The sequence below is a fragment of the Bos indicus genome, chromosome 25 (genome assembly GCF_029378745.1).
Source record: "Bos indicus isolate NIAB-ARS_2022 breed Sahiwal x Tharparkar chromosome 25, NIAB-ARS_B.indTharparkar_mat_pri_1.0, whole genome shotgun sequence".
NCBI classification, from domain to species: Eukaryota; Metazoa; Chordata; class Mammalia; order Artiodactyla; family Bovidae; genus Bos; species Bos indicus.
Genome location: NC_091784.1, coordinates 13029311 through 13047038, shown reverse-complemented (window position 1 = coordinate 13047038; position 17728 = coordinate 13029311). Strand labels below are relative to the sequence as shown.

Genomic DNA, 17728 nt, shown 5'->3' with positions numbered 1-17728 from the left:
TCTCTGTCCTTGCACATGATGGCCTGGGACTGTGCGAGCATAAACACCCCTTGAAAGCAATGCTCAAATGATGTCTGATGGGAGTTGGTGTGTGAGCACCCCAGCTCCATGCCCACTTGGGTGGGATAATTCTCCCAGTTTCCCTGAAGCATTAAACTCTAGTCACTCAGAGTGGTAGCTGACATGATCGAGCATCTTTTATGGGCTGGTTTCCTTCCTATGTTTCTTTCACCTTCTCACCCCTTACCAGTGTTCCCTTCACATCCCAAACTCCTCGCACCAAATCCTTCTCTCAGAATCCCACCCTTGTAGAACCACATTAAGGCAGATTTCTACCTGAGCATTCAAACTTAATGCTATTGGAAGCCAGACAGGAAATGAAATTCAGTATATAGTAGAAGAATCCAGTCCCCCATACTTTTTCAATATTTGTGTCTTTTACAAACCTAGTCACTGGTAACAACAAATGTGCAAACCTCAGCAAGATTCCTGACCATGAAGAATAGATTTAGTGATGATAATAGAAATTGATCTGTGTTATACATTTCAAGGCAGGACATGAACTAAGAGATAGGATAGACTCTTCCCCAAATCTTTCAAACTCTCCCAGAAAATGTCACAGTTAATTAAAATTATCCTTTACCTGTAATGATTTCCCATATATTTAGAGTATTAAACATTTAGCTCTCAATACTGCTGTTCATTGGTGAAAACTCAGATCAGGATGTAGGGCCCTAGAAAGATACATGGTAAACCCAACAGCATCACATATAATCAATTTTATTGCCAGGTAAGAAATTCATATTAATATAGTGAATACATATGTTTACAAATAAACATTCTTAGAAAACAAACAAATGTTTTTTTCATCATTGTAGGAAGTATTATTGGTATCATAAACTCTGCAGTTGTTGACAAGTATTAACACAGGTTTACTTGCAGAACATACGGTTACTAAAATATTTGCACATAAAATATGCTCCATTTACACACACAAAAAAAAAAACCTGGGGAGAGTTAGATGGGGATGCCAGGTGGAGCCCAAGGCAGATGAAGGATGAGATATTCTGGGAGGGCAAAGAGAAGTCAGATTCTTGTCCCATTGGGTTGGAAGTGGGGGAGTAGCTAAGAGTACGTAGAGGAAGTGCCAGGGCATGGGATGAGAAGGTAGTCTCCCTGCTTTGTTCTGGTTTCCGTCTTCTAAGTTTCCCCACTCTAGCTAGAGGATCCTTGCTGATACATGGCCATCATAGTTTTACAGGTCATCCTTCAGGGTAACCTTTCAGTATCAAAAGGTCTGTCCACTGTCCCTAGAAGAAGCCAAAAAACAAACTTCCCTGTTGAAACTTCCTCACTCCCCCTACAAGTTCAGCTCCCAAAGCCAAGAGGAAGGTAACGAGGCTAAGTATTGGGCTTGCCACAAAGTTCGTAACACCTCACGGAAAAACCCAAAGGAAAATTTTGGCCAACCCAATACTGTTCTTGGATTCTCACTACTGCTGCTTCTTATGGACCATGCTGCAATTTCACTGCCAAAACTATAACTGCAGACTCCCGACTAACAATTCACTGGAGGCAGTTTACTCGGAAGAGAAGGAACATGACAAATACATCCTGTAGATTCAGAGACCAAGAAAGGTCCTTAATCAGGGCTGGGGTAAAGGTCACACGAAAGGGATTGAGGGCAGAGAGCAGAAACCAGCTAAGTGGGAGACTAGAAAGGAGAGAACTTCTGAGCTGAAGGAAACCTCACCAAATGAGCCAATCCTGTATTTCCTGAAGTATGTGCTGTATACCACTAGCAAATGCAAGACAAATTTAAGTAGTACATGCATAGGGCACTAATTAACATTGTCACGTGGGAAATGATTCCCTTTTCACTTTCGTCAGTCCATTTGATTACTTCAAAGAGAAAGTCTCCACTGGGGGCTAGAATATCTTCAGCAACTCTTGAATGTCTGCTAATCTGTTTTTAATAAATAAAAGGGCCTCCCTGATGGCTCAGTGGTAAAGAGTCCGCTTGCTAGCAGGAAACATGGGTTCGATCCCTGGATCAGGAAGATCCCTTGGAGAAGGAAATAGCAACCCACTTCAGTATGCTTGCCTGGGAAATCCCACAGACAGAGGAGCCTGGCGGGCTACAGTCCATGGGGTCGCAGAGTCAGACACGACTAAGCGACTGAAAAACAACACTAGCAATAAAGAAAGGGGGAGAGGAAGAGAGGAGGGAAAGAAGGAAGAAAAGGGGGCAGCAAAGGCCAGGCTCAAACCCTTCCACGGGCAAGTCTGTAATTAGAACTTAATAGTTTTACACTTATTTCCTGTTTAGGATGGCTGCCACTGAGGAATACTGGTTTTCTATTTATGATACTGGCAGAAAGTTTTCCTTTCAAAAGGTAAATGTAGTAAAAATGCACCAATTTATCACTAAAATTAAGCAGGTCTCTGGGGTAATGTTAGCAAATAACACTTCCTGCTCCACTGATTCTAACACCAGCACTTTTTATACATTCTTAATTCAAAGCCACTAGACTCAGGACACATAGAGCCATATACTAAACAAATGTCACTGAGGATTACAAGGGAAGGTCTAATATTCTCTAAATCTGACTTTAAACAACTTATTTATTGAAGTTAGAACACTAATAATGAAAACCCATAAGACATAGAAAATACTATACGCATGAAAAATGGCCCTCATATTATAAATAACTATGCATTTCCCTCCATGCCCACTTGGAAAGAAATGAGTCTGAGACCTTCCTTTGTCAGAAATGTCTTGGAGTTCTGTGTATTTAATGCTAGATGGTTGTTGTGTATATGTTTAACAAATGTTGATCTCTTCTCATCTTAAGTATCAGTGCTGTTTTCTGGCTGATTCTTTTTTAAGTGCATGAGAATGCTGTTTATGTGGTCATTTAAATGTTACCAAAAATGCATCAATTTAGGAACAAGTATTGTGACAGGGACACACAGACATGCCAAAAGTGTGTTGCAAGTACACAGATAACATCAAGGAGACACTGACCAAGCCCCGTGGTGTTTACTCGACAGTGGGGAGCACTGGGATTTCAGCCAAGAGGCTGAGAAAACAAGCACTGAAACCCCCATCCCTGCTTCGTCTAGCACAGAGCCTCGGTCTGCACAGGGATCCAACAGGAGGGCTTCTGGGCACGATTTCATTTTTTCATTTTCAGAAAGCTTGAAAATCTTGATCTCTCCCCAGTTCCCCACGTAGCAAATGGAAGACTAAAGCCCAGAGGGATAAAATGCATGGTGCACATCCCCAGAGCAGCCAGGACTAAGGAATAAACAGCTGGTTTCCCTGATCCCATGACGTCAGAGTGCAGAGATGGGGAGGCAGAATGCTGAAATCCAGCATTCCAGGAAGGGTCTTGTTGGACCAGACCACATTTAGTTTCTGACAAAGAAAGACCTAGGGGTCTATCCGAGGCTCCTGTTAATTAGCCAAGCCCTTGAGGGATAGATTGAAAACTTCTCACCTTGAATGCAAATCTCTTCTGTGTCAGTTCCCCTCTTTGGACTTCCACTAAACAAATCAGCTTCCTTCATGGTTCAGTGGTAAAGAATCTGCCTGCCAATGCAGGAAATGCAAGTTTGATCCCTGGGTGGGGAAGATCTCCTGGAGAAGGAAATGGCAACCCACTCCATATTCTTGCCTGGGAAAACCCATGGATGGAGTAACCTGGCAGGCTACAGTCCATGGGGTAGCAAGAGTCGGATGTGACTTAATGACTAAACCACCACCACCAAATAAATCAAACTAGTAGGAAAACTGTCTTTGTTGGGACATCCGTTAGCTATGAGAACCAATCTGAACACCCACCTTGGGGGATCATGAGTCGGGGATGAATGTACCACAGTATCTGGGGAGGCGGTTTGGAGGGACAGTGGGAATGATGGGACCCAGAAATGCTTGGGGAGCTAAAAGATCATGGGACTCATGGAGTTTTGAGGGTGTGGGTGGTAAGGAGGTCTTGGTCTTTGCAAGTTGCAACAGCCCCCTCAGAGTGTGTGATGGGGTGGGCTCACCAACAAAAGGAAGATGGAAACAACTTCTACTACTGCAGAAAGACAGGAGGGAGGAAGGTAAAAGAACACAGGTTGCACTTGAGAAACAAGACTGTCATTCAACAGTGACACATTGAAGGCACCACCCACGCTTATGACATTTTCAGTCCAAAGCAGTTGAAATTTGGCAGCGGCGGCGGCAGCAACAGGCTGAAAGGGAAGGGAGTCAGGGATAGACAGTTAACAGAGGACTGGATTTTGTGTCTGTTTCTTGTCTCAGAGGCAAGGGGGCAATGCCAGAAATCACAGGCTCTGTGTTCCCTTCTCGCCTCTCGTTGACATCTCAACTGTGAATTTTGTTTGTTCTTGATGACATTGTTGATTTCCTAGGTCTTGAAAATGTTGGACAAAAATTACTTTGCTGTTCTTGTCTGTTTGGTAGTGGGATTCTATTGTATTTTTCTTTTTTAAAAAATAGTTATTGAAGACCCTCTGGACCCTCTTCCTGCCACACAAGCCTACCCCTCCCATTTCCACAGTCTTTATGGGAGTTGTCTAAAAATGTCCTCTCTTTCCCATCACTGTAGGTGGGTTCAGGGTCTGTTCATTTTTTGTGAGTTTGAGTGTATGTTGTTTTTGCTTCCAACCTTGATATGAAAAGTACTAAAAGCATGGTGGTGGTGGTGGGGTCCAGTTACTCCTCATGCTTAGCAAAGTTCTGTGTCCATATCACTACTTTCTGGGATTAGGAAATGCTTATCACAGGCACACACGACCCCTTTTCTCTACCCCACCCTTTTCTCACTTTTTCACCCAGAAACAGACAACATGTGGTAAATGGTATATGTGCTCAACTGGACAATTTCTCTAAATTGTGCTACCTTTTTTTCATCATGGATTTCAGTTTCAAGTTAGGAGGAAAAGAAAAAAATCAGCCCCATGGTTTGGGCGTGTGAGTCGGCCACCTCAGCCCTGAAGTTCAAAGAGGGTGTCTCAGTTACCCCTTGGCTGTACCGTGGACCGTCCACGCTCCAGTCTTGCTCAGCTGCCCGCCGACACACATTAGGCAGGACGCAGGAAAAGCATGATTCCATGTCACCAGTAGGTTTATCATCAGTTGGTGTGGAGGGTGAGTGTGTAGGTGGGTGTGCTGGCGGGGGACAGGGAAGACGTGGGCTGGGGTATTTTTTGCCTCTCTCAGTTGAGTGTGGTCTCCAGGATGTCCCCTGTGGCGACACCTCAGACAGTCACTTCCGTTTTGCTGTTGGTGATGAAGTATGGCTGTGGGGGTGGGTAGTGTGGGGTGCGAGTCCCCAAGGGGTCGCTGGAGCCTGACTCAGCCGTGCCAAGCTTGCCCTTGTTCCCATAAGCCTGTTGCCGCCGGAGAGACTGATCCTTGGGGTCCCAGCTCTTAAAGTTGGCAGTGGAGTTGTAGGCCAGGGGGTGGGGGGGCGTCTTGTTGGTGCGGGACTTCTGTCCATTCTGCTTGGCGGGGCCGTGCTCAGGGCTGAAAGCCCGTGGCTCATCCTCCACTCTTACAGGGTGCAGAGGTAAGTTCCCCTTGGCAGCCAGCTCAGCCAGGTGCCGTCGCTTGGAGTAGAAGTCATCGTTTACCTTGTCGGCTGTACAATGGGACAGGTAGGTGGACGAAGGAGGGGAAGAGAGAGCAGAGAGAGGGAGAGAGAGGAGAGAGAGAGAAAGACAGTTAGGGATCGGCCAGGTCAACCCAAGAACAGCATCTCAGTGGGCCAATAGTCCAACGAGACACACACCAGAAACACCAGCTGGAGCAGACAGAAGGAAGGAAGACAGGGCCATGTGTTTTTCACAAACAAGACCACGACCAAGAAGGTGAGGGCGTCCCCAGTGGAATCTCTAGCTTCCCCCACCTTGATCCTTCTTCCCCCACCATCACACCTAGCACTCTGCCCTCCTTGCCTTTCTCATAAAATACCAGTGTTGTTTCATCATTATGAAAATGATACCTCCTCATTAGAGAAAATACTGAACACACTGAGAAATATTCATATCTATCAGCTACTGCACAAAACAATCGATATCAATACTTGTATATATTTTCTCTTGGTTTTCTCAACAGCTTCATTTGGAATTTGTATTAGTGCGTTAGTTTTTGCTTTCAGCAGTTAAGCAGACCAGTGTTCAAATCCCACTTCTGACACATACTAGCAGTGTAACTTTGATATAAATAACTTTTATTACCATCAGCATCTGCATCAGGAAACTGGCTTCAATAAAAAGGCTATTTTATAGGTTTGTTTAGTGGGTTAAGTGATATGACATATGCAATGTGCTTAGATGTTGGTCACCATTATTATCATCATTGTTATGAATAATTATAATTTCCCATGTAACTTTCTAACAAGCATTTCTTCATATTTTTATGAATCATTAACAAAGAGCATTCTAATACCTATTTAGAGTGAGGTATTTCAGTGAGCAGAACTACAAAAATCAATCAATTGTCCTATTGATGAACATTCAAGTGGTGCCAACATTTTGCTAATATAAATGAGGCTGAAATGAGAATTTTCTAGACCAAAGCTCTCTTTGTATTTAGAATTTTGAAAGGAAAATCATTCTTAAAATATCTTTCAATCTATATCAGATGATGGAAAACTATAGCCCATAGATCAATCTAGCTCCCACCAGTTTTTGTAAATAGTTTTACTGGAATCATCCCCAGACCCATTCTGTTACCTACTGTCTGTGGTCTTTTGCTCTGCAGTAGTAGATTTGAGTACTTGTGACAGAGACTGCATAGGTTACATAGCCTGAAATAGTTACTATCCAGCCCTGAGATGAGTTATCTGAAGTAGAATTACTTGGCCAAAGGGCACAAACATTATTAAGGCCCTTCATACATATTGACATCTATGCTACAAAAGAAGTATACCAATGTCCACTTCATTCATTACACTTTAGAGCACTGAATGACTGTTTATTTTTTGGTTGTTTCTTCCTTCCTTCCCTTCTTCCTTCTTTCCTTTCCTTCTCTCTCAATTTATTTAATAAATTTCTGAGACTTTTACATTTTATTTTCTCTCACAATTCTTTTATTAGGAGAGCCTCTATACCTTTAAAATTACCGTGTTAGCAATAAACTTTTGAACTTACATCTCCCAGGAGCCCAGAAAAATGTGCTGCTCTTTTATTCACACTTCTAACATCTCATACTGTTCCATGTATGACTATATGTAAATTCTTGGAGCTCATTGCCCTTCTACGTTTATTTTCTCATTTGATCCTTTCAACAAGTACAAGAGGTGGTAGAGATGGGGATTATGATGTCTGCTTGACAGACTAGGAAACTTTCAAGCTAAGGCATGTGAAATTATTTAACTGAGGTTACTCACAACTAGTGACTGTGCCAAAATAGAACCTAATTCCAATAGATGCTATTTGATGCCTTTGGAAGGCTGCAGAGGGAAAGGTTTGCTTTCAGGACTGAACAGATAAACATGCCCCCCTGCCCCCCTCTGCATCTGTAGCAGAAAGCACTCATTGAGCTCTTTCCTAGTAGGTGCAGCCTGTACTTAAATTCCTCAGCACAATGCCCCAAGAAGCCACATGTTAATTTCTAGGCTTAATACAGTTTAGGTTGGGTTTCTGTCCATGTTTAATACAAACATCCCTGCATAATGCAATCTTTCAAGAGAATGCTCCTCTCCTCCTTGAATTCTAGAGCTGCATACAGACACAGAATATCAATGCCAAAAGGAACCATGGGATAGCTACTGACATGGGAATGAGTTATTTAAGTTAATAGTAAAACTGCTGTCTTCTAGAGGAAAGTTCTGGGTTTCCGGTGCCATAATGTCCCAACAGAAGAATGCTCTGACACCATCTCCTTGGACTTCAAAATTCATGTATCCAGTTATCTTCAGGACAGAGTCACTGGCATCTCCCACTCGAGGTGGCCAAGCCTGAATACACTAACACCACTCAGTCTGTTCTTCAGGTTCTTCCTTCCGTCGAGAGTGGGAACACCAACTCTTTGGTTACTCAAGCCAGGAATACAGGAGCAGGTGCTGATGTCATCTTCCTCTTCTCCCCAGCACAACTGCTAACCCACAGGTCCTTCCAGCTGTATCTACCAAATGTTCCTCTAGCCTATGCAGCCAAAGGCATATTTCTAAATGTAAAATTGACCATCTACCAAAACCTCTCCAAGCAACTTTGTTTAGTCACTCATCAAATAGGCATGGGCCAGGTGACAGACACTGGAAATATAAGGGAGAATCAGAAAAAGACAAAGTCCCTGACCTCATGGAGTGGATATTCTGCTAGGGAGGATGGAAAGTAACCAAACAATCCCACAAATTACATCAAAGTAGAAATATGATAAGTGTTGTGAACTGTCAAGTCTTTTGAGTATTTATAATAAGGTCTCTGAGCTGGTCAGAGAACCAGAAGTTGGAGCTGACATGCTTCACCCTTCATTTACACCAGATGCTCTGATATTCATCTTTCAAGACTAAGCTAAGGTGCCCTTTCCTGATTCCCCCAGCTCCCTCAGCAACCCCTGCTCTCTCTATCATAGCACTGACTGTGCTGTTTTATAATTTTCCATTTTCACATCTATTTGCTCTCACTAGACTGTGAGTGCTTTGAGAGCAGAAACCTTATCTTTCCATCAATGTGGCTCAGTGGTTCTCCATGCTGGCAGTGCATGGGAATCACATGGGAGAACTTTTAGAGCATTCACTTCTTCTTTTCCAATTTCAGATCAGATCAGATCAGTCGCTCAGTCATGTCCGACTCTTTGTGACCCCATGAATCGCAGCATGCCAGGCCTCCCTGTCCATCACCAACTCCCGGAGTTCACCCAGACTCACGTCCATCGAGTCAGTGATGCCATCCAGCCATCTCATCCTCTGCCGTCCCTTTCTCCTCCTGCCCCCAATCCCTCCCAGCATCAGAGTCTTTTCCAATGAGTCAACTCCTCGCATGAGGTGGCCAAAGTACTGGACTTTCAGCTTTAGCATCATTCCTTCCAAAGAAATCCCAAAGCTGATCTCCTTCAGAATGGACTGGTTGGATCTCCTTGCAGTCCAAGGGACTCTCAAGAGTCTTCTCCAACACCACAGTTCAAAAGCATCAGGTTCCTTTTAATTCTTTTTCTTGTCTGATTGCTGTGGCTAGGACTCACAATATTATGTTGAATAAAAGTGGCAAGAGTGGGCATCCTTGTCCTGTTCCTGATTTTAGCAGAAATGCTTTCAGCTTTTCACCACTGAATATGACGTTAGCTGTGGTTTGTCATTTATGGTTTTTATTATGTTGAGATATGTTCCCTCTATGCCCACTTTCTGGAGAGTTTTTGTCATAAATGGATGTTGAGTTTTATCAAAAGCTTTTTTTTTTTTTTTTTCCATCACTGACTCAATGGACATGAGTTTGAGCAAACTCCGGGAATTGGTGATGGACAGGGAAGCCTCACGTGCTGCAGTCCATGGGGTCGCAAAGAGTCAGACACAACTGAGCAACTGACCTGAACTGATTTAGATGACCTTGTGGATTTTATTCTTCAGTTTGTTAATGTGATGTATCACATTGATTGATTTGCAGATACTGAAAAATCTTTGCATCCCTGAGATAAATCCCACTTGATCATGGTGTATGATTTTTATGGAATTACAGATTCCTGGATCCCTCCCCCAAACAATTTCATCAGAATCTCTGAAGGCGTGGTCCAGGCATTTTTTTTCCAAGCCTCCCTGGATGATTCTAATATACAGCCCAAGTTGAGAACCACAGATACAGCCCTGGTATCTAGCATGCTGTCTGTACAAATGTTTTTTTTTTTTTTTTTAATTAAAAAAGAAGTGATTACCCACTTTATTTTTCTTATCTCCAGCTGCCTCCCAGCTCAAGCACCCCTCCTTCATATAAAGTTTGACAAAGTCATATCCCTCCATGATAGGTCATTCTCCAGGGCATGTGTCACAGCTGCCTTTCTACATTTATTTATTCAGTTCATTCATTATTGTCTAATTCTTCCACTAGAGTTTCAAGAAAGAGAGCCCGGGTCTGATTTTTGCCCACCATTGTATAAGCAATGTCCAACCTAGTTCTTAACAGACATTAGATATGCAATAAATATTCAGTGAATAAATTATGATCAAAATGCAAAGCACAGGTAATATCAGGACAACAGTAGGAGTGGAAGTTCTTTTCCCTCTTCTAGTCTCTTGCTAAAAGTCTCACCCACCATTGTTCTGCACCCCCAGCATCATTCAGAACCATTTATCCCCATATTCCTCTTTCCAACCAATGGACTAGTCTAAGGTCAGCTCAGATCAAGGGATGCATTTAAGGCTTCCTATTTCTGACAAACCCAGGAAACTGATTATGAAGCGGGTGTGCCAATAAATTGGCAAGTTGGTATCCTCTCAAAAAGTTCTAGATAAAAAAAGAAAGAAGGCTGAGCACCAAAGAATTGATGCCTTCAAACTGTGGGGCTAAAGAAGACTCCTGAGAGTCCCCTTGGATTGCAAGGAAATCAAAGTAGTCAGTCCTGAAGGAAATCAACCCTGGATATTCGTTGAAAGGACTGATGCTAAAGCTGAAGCTCCAATATTTGGCCACCTGCTGTGAAGAGCTGACCCACTGGAAAAGACCCTGATGCTGGGAGGGATTGGGGGCAGGAGGAGAACCATACATCAGAGGATGAAATGGTTGGATGGCATCACTGACTCAACAGACATGAGTTTGAGCAAACTCTGGGAGATAGTGAAGGACAGTGAAGCCTGGCATGCTGTGGTTCATGGTGTTGCAAAGAGTCAGACACAACTTAATAACTGAACAACAAAAATAGTCGTAGAGGCAACTCTTGCCATATTAGTGCTGGTGTGAGAAGTAGCCCCGACTAAGAAATCATGGAGTCCCACATGGAGAACCTACATCCTTCTCCACACTCAGCCCTGAATAGGTTTCTTGGGGAACTTGGCATTGGGAAGCCCCTGAGCTCTGAAAATGTTTGGTACATGGTGCAAAAGTGGGACAGAAAAGTCTGTAGGCTTTGGAATCAGAACCTGAGTATATGAGATGTTGGTAATTTCAACCTCTTATATTGCCATTTCTTTTGGTGTAAAATGAGGATAAAATAAGTAATCTGAGGTTTATTGTTAGGAATAAATTATATGAGACATAGAAGCTATATAGCATAATTCTGAAAGAGAGTAACTATTCAAGACATCTATTTTGTCTGTCTTCTGGTTTATGAAGGAGGAGGCACTGGATTCCATCCAACATTTACTGAGCACTCTGTGCCAGACATCCTGCTAAGCACAAAGGAAGCAGTCATCCCAACCAACCATCCTTCCTTCCTTCCTTTCTTCTTTCCCTCTTTGCTTCCTTCCACCGGCCGTGTGTGATGGGTGCCTAGTTGTCATTATGAGATGACATAAGAAGGGGCCTTTTCCACTTGGGATGAGGGGCTGGCTAGGGAATGCATCCTTGTGGATGCTCTATTAGGTGGCATCTGAAGGTAAAAAGTAGCAGAAACAGCACTCAGGAGAAGGCACATAGGGTGTATTGCAAAAGTAGCTGTAATACTTTGCAATTTCTTCCAGTAGGAAGTAGAGTCTATTTCCCCACCTTTGGAATATGACCTGACCTTGTGATTGGCTTTAATCAGTAGACTGTAGCAGAAATGATGTCACACACATCCCAAATCTGTGCTTTTAGAAGTTCTACTGCTTCTGCTATCAGGCTCTTGGAACCCTGCCTCCAAGTGCAAAAAGAACCCAGGTTAGCCTCCTGAAAGATGATAAACCTGCATTCCAGTTGCCCACGTTCACCCAGCCAACAGCAGCCTGTTACCTGTCAGATACCAAGTGAGGCCATCCTAGACCATTAGCCCACCTGCCATTAGCCATACAGATACCAAACAGCCATTAGCCCACCTGCCAGTTGATCACAGATACCAAGAAGGCCTGGACAAGAACAGCCAAGCCAGCCCAAACCAGAATAATTGCCCAGCTAACCCAGGACCACAAACTGTATAAACAGTTTTTATGTTAAGCCACTAAGTTTGGGGGTAATTTGTTATGCAGCAGGAGATAACTGATACAGAACAACATTTACAAAAGCCCTGAGGTGGGAAGTAGTATGGTGGTTTCAAAAACTGAAAGGATATCTATGTAATAAAGTGAAGAAAACAAGGGGTTAGCAGATCATCTAATGTTCTATAGGGAGGATTCTACTACTCACATCTATTGTCTGATACCCTTCCTTCACAAGACTCAGAGGTGTTTTCTACAAGTGCAGAGCAAGTACAGACTTGCTGCCTCGGGTGTGAAACTGTCCTTCAAAGAGTTATTTTCAAGATTATGTCAACAAGGATGTGGTTGGTGGTTACGTGGATGAACTGTTCCCACAGTCAGAAAATGCAATTTTCGTGGAATCCTCTTTCTCATCCCCTCTGATTTAGGTATCAAGGACAGGAAGAAATGCTTACCTGGCCACTCTCAGCTTTGTGCATTATGGTCCCTGTCTTAGTATATTAAAAAGCTACTTGTGAAAGAAATCACAGATTCATTGAGCAGCTTTGTAAGCCCCGTTAGTAAATGCATTAACCTAATCATCTCGGGTACCTCGTGGGCAGATGGCTAACAAGCCGACCAGGAAACAGATGTGTGAGGCTTTCAACAACACTGGTCCTCTCCGTTTTGATTTTTCTTCATTTAAAGAGACGAAGAAAGAATGAAAAAGGTGCTTTCCTTCCAATAAGCCTAATTGCCTTGAAGGAACCAAGGCTATAAAATTAAACTATACCTTCCTCCATCTGTCTCTCTCTTAATTAGCAGCAGACACTGGTACAGGTGCTGGGTGGGATGGAGCTTTGCCTCCGTGGAGATGGAGAGAGTCAAGGTAATAACCAGTTTTCAAAACAAGCTACATAGCTGAGGGTCTCAGCAGGTGGCCTCCCACCTACCTTCTTTCCTTGGGACAAAGGCATCTTAAGGAGAGGTTCCCACAGCTCTTTCTCAGTTGGTGTTCATCTTGGGTCTCAGGTGATGGATTTCACCTGGTAAGCAATGTCCCAACCTAGGCTTTCACTAATTCCCCACATATCCCTATCTTTGGTCCAAGAATATAGCAAAATAAGCTTCCCATCACATTTACAAATCAAATCCAAAGGATTTGCGTGACTTGGTCTGCCTGACCTGACCCCTGGCTGTTGGTCCACCCTCATCCTTCCCACACTTGCTATGACCTCACTTAGCGTACTGGTTTCCCAAGGCTGCCACAGCAAGTTGCCACAAACTAGGCAACTCCAAACAACAGAAATGGACTCTTTCTTAGTTCTGGAGGCCAGGTGTCAGTGGGTCTGTGGTCCTTTTGCAGGCTCCAGTGAAGCATCCTTCCTTGTCTCTTCCAGCTTCCAGTGTTGGTGGTAATCCTGGCATTCTCTGCCTGTAGCAGCATCTCCTGTCTTTGCCTCTGACTTCACAGGGCTCTCCTCTGTGTGTGTGTCTATGTGCCCAACTTCCAATTTGTTCTGTTTCTCGAATACATCGTCCACACTGTGGAAGGTTTTGTGACCTGGGCTTCACAGAGATAGAAAGACTGGAGCTTCAGGGGCAGGAGAACCAGGTTGCTGCCCAGCTCCAAACCCCTGGCTGGAAACTTGCAGAGACATGAACATTTTCTATCAGCCATAGCTCAGGGGAGCTAGGATGGAGGCAGGTTCAGGAGGCAGGGATTGGCTAAAGAGACTGCCTGGAGACAGCAGCAGGCTGTGCTAACGCACCTCCCTCCCAGCTCCCCCAGCAGTAACCTGTAATCTGACTAAGAGCTCACCTTTAGGTGTATACTCTGCTCCAGGTACCCAGATAGGGAATGGACATTTGTTAACCCACTTAATACTCTCAAGGGCTTCCCTGGTAGCTCAGATGGTAAAGAATCTGCCTACAGTGCAGTATGACTCAGGTTTGATCCTGAGTTGTGAAGATCCCTTGGAGAAGGGACTGGCTACTCACTCCAGTATTGTTGCCTGGAGAATTCCATGGACAGAGGAGCCTGGCAGGCTATAGTCCATGGGGTTGCAAAGAGTTGGACACAACTGAGCGACTAACACTTGCACTTTCACACTCTCAATATCCTAATGAGAAGGGTACTATTATTGGTCTCCTTTTACAAATGGGGAAACTGAAGCAACAGAGCTTTGGCAACGTGTCCAAGTGACAATGCTGGGATCTGAATCCAGGGAACCTGGCTGAATTCCAAGTATCTTGGAATTTATGAATCTGTGGCAACAACACTCACCACTATTTAGCCATCTGCCCACCTGATAGAAGAAACTCTTGTTTCCTTAACAAGTTTCTATCCACTAGAAAACATTTTCCCCAAACTCCAAAGAAGATGGAGGGCAGAGTGAAAATTACACAGAGAAAACACTTTTCTTGATTCCTCCTCTCAAAACACTAGGGATTGAGATATACATGTAAAGCTTGTTCACACAAGGCGATATCAAAATGTCACAACTGGAAACCCCATGAAGTCTCAAATTTTCCCTGAAGGCAAGATCTGTTTGCTGCTTTCTTCCTTAAAGTGGGACAGGATAAAGGGAGCTGGGGTGTCATAAGACTGCCTGCCAGGTCGTCTGCACTCAGCCAGCTACTGCATTAAAGAGTACGGGTCTCGCCTCCTCTGAGATGCACTGGCATTGGCTGGAGTGCTGGCCAGCCACCAACCACAAGTGGTTTCCTGTTGCAGAGCTGGGTCAGGTAACATGCTATATGCTTCTCATAGAACTGGGAGGAGCCTGAAGCTTCATCATTGCTCCAGCCAGGCACACCCAGGTGCTTTAGACGAATCATCTCATTTAATTGGCTCCCTGCCCCACCCCGAGCCAATGAGGTAGATGTGGTCGCCTGGGTGTTTCATGCTACATCACACTGATTCTCTCCATGACAATGTGGAGAGATCCCATTCTGAGATATTCACCAATATTCTTTTCCCTCTGCTTCCACTCTCCCCTCCCCACCACTCAGAGGGCAGAGATCACTTTTGATGGTGACAAAGGGCTCCGAGTGTTGCTTCTGAATTCTACAATGAGATTTCACAGTAGAGTCTTGGAGGGTGAGATTTCAGCAATAAGATCTGAGAGGGCTGAGAAAGAAAGAAAGATTAGTGAGATTGAGAGCCTGGAGGATTCAGCGCATCAGGTTTATACAGCAGATAGCAGAGTTTGAAAGAATGTACCCTTGCTTTTTGTAACTGTAGACTCTTCTTTACAATACAGTAGAAAGAACATGAACTTGGAAAGCACACGGACCTGAGTTCAAATCTCAATGTATAAGCTGGAGGCCTTCAGAAAGTTACCTAAGTTCCTCAAAGCTTCCCCAATAAAACTGAAAATAAAATAACAATGCTGGGTGACTTTCACTGTTATATGGCAGAAACCAACACAGCATTGTAAAGTAATTATCCTCCGATTAAAAAAATAACAATGCCTGCCTATGTGGTGGGGGGTTAGGGTATTCAAGAGCATCGTGTGAACTATACTGTATAATGTGAAGTACTAATGTCCTTGCTTCACGGTAGGTATTCATTAGACAGTAGCCACTATTGCTTCATTGTCAAAAAATAAAAAGAATATAAAAAGAGGATAAGAAGACCTACTCCGCAGAGTGCTGCAGAGAAGTAAACAAGACGAGGCATGAAAACACAAACCACTATGCATGGTGCACAGGAGGACTCCTTAAATGTATACCCCACATGAGACAATATTGTAAATACTGCTACTTGTCTCCCAGAACTCTTCTGCCATTTTCTCCTGGGCACATGGCCACCCGGTCCTAGATTTCCCCAGCCTTCTTAGAAGCTAACCTTGGACATGCGGCTGATCTCTCACCAATGGAATGTTAGCAGAAGTGATGTGTTCAATTTCCACTTCACATTACTCACTTAAAAGAAAACTGGTTGTCCTATCTCCCCCTTCCCATAGGTGATGACAACAACTCACTCTAACAGTGCAGACAAGGATAATACAGTAGAGGGTCTGCAGAGCAACAATGTTGCAGGAACCTGGGTCCCTGAGTGACAGCTTGGAGTACATAGCCCTACCAGTCTGGACCACTTCCTTTGGGGCTATGACATGAAACAGACATATTTCTTTCTTTTAAGCCACTGTATTTAGGGGGCCTTTTGGTTCACTAGGACAGTACTGACCTTTTATTTATATAGGGATGTTTTCTTGGTCTCTACATTATTTCTCTCCATCATAAGCTGAATTAGAAAATAAAAGGGGAAACAGTTCATGTTAAAAAAAAAAAACACCCAGGTATTTCTCTCTGCAGTAAAGCTACAGAGGCTTCTGGGGCTGTCTCAGCAGGCAGAAATAGAAAGGCAGGGGAAAAAAAGCCCAGCTTCCCAGGCAGAAGAGAGCCAGGAAGAAGATGGAAAGATTTGTCTTTATGGCAAATCAGCCCCATTTTACCTGGTTCTGGGCCTCGCTGCAGAGATACAAGGAGGGAAAATCACATTTGAACCAGTTTCTAATGAAACCCGGGACTCCTGGCTGTTCCTATAGGGCTGTACATCTTTCCTGAAGCCTTATCCCTCCAAGAGAGAAAACTGGAGATGGGAGAACAGGAGCCTGGCCCTTTATATTTCTGCCCTGAGAGCTCCCATGTGGAGGTCCTGCTACCTTTGTTGAGAGGGTTCTGAAATAGTTCCTGGCTTGGGCTTTGTACCAAAGTTGTCCACCTGCACCATTGGCCCCCTGGTTGTGGCTGCAGGGAGCTCTCTGTGAATGTCTTGCTGCCAACGGACCTATGAAACCTCAAGCCCTCTGTCTCTTCCCTTAGGCAGCCCTGCTGAACAGTCACTACTTTCTGAAAGGCTACTGAACAAAGACGGATGGCCTCACTGTCCATCCATGGCTGACCATAGCATCCCCTGTCTTGAAAGGTCCTAGACGGAAACTGTGAACTCATTCACTGCCTTTCATCCTGCTCCATAGACGGAGATATTTCTTTTTAGAAATTCATTACTTGGTTTGTCTTGTGAGCAACCTCCCAGCTGGTGAAATTTTACACATCTGGTGATTTTTTAAAGGGAGGAAATAAAGGTTAATTCTCTTTAATCCTACCTACCTCCTTCCAGTGTACTTCTAAAGGGCCATCTCAGAGTAGATGATAAGATTTGGTACCCTGTGTTAGATGAATACATGAAGGACCTCCATTCTTCCCTGTTCCCTACATCCATATTCTTTTTATGTGACCTTGAAATTCACCCCCCAAAAGAAGGATCCCGTTTCCTCACCACTGGATTCCAAGTTCATCCATGTGACTGATGAAGGTGAGCAGGCATGACACACACAGAAGCCTGAAAAGTGCTTTTTGGCATTTGGCTGCTCTTTTGCACCTTTATCCCCCAAATGAGAACATGTCTGCGCTACCCTCTCTGAGGTTGAAAGACAGGTGGAGCAGAACCAAGTCACCCCAGTCTTTCCAGCTGAAACTAGCCTACATTAGCCAACATTCAGGCAACCCCCAGGTATATGGGTGAACTCAGCTGAGATTAGAAGAACCTCCTGCATCAACATAAACATCAACATCACTGGCACTTAGACCCTGACCCCAATAAGTGCTGAGCTAAATAATTTTAAGGCATGAGATTTGAGGTTGCTTGTTATGCAGCATTAGTATAACAATGGCTAACT

At 43.9% G+C, this 17728-nt stretch overlaps 1 protein-coding gene across 2 annotated transcripts in view; it reads right to left on the bottom strand.

Annotated features, from left to right (window-relative positions):
• Positions 1–764: 764 nt before the first annotated feature.
• The window catches only part of SHISA9 (shisa family member 9), a 355476-nt gene continuing 338512 nt past the window's right edge, over positions 765–17728 (bottom strand). For both annotated transcript variants that reach the window (XM_019987257.2, XM_070779683.1), the window contains one exon: positions 765–5654. In XM_019987257.2, coding sequence (XP_019842816.2) covers positions 5272–5654 — 383 coding nt within the window. In that variant the 3' untranslated portion in view covers positions 765–5271. The remainder of the gene's footprint in view (positions 5655–17728) is intronic.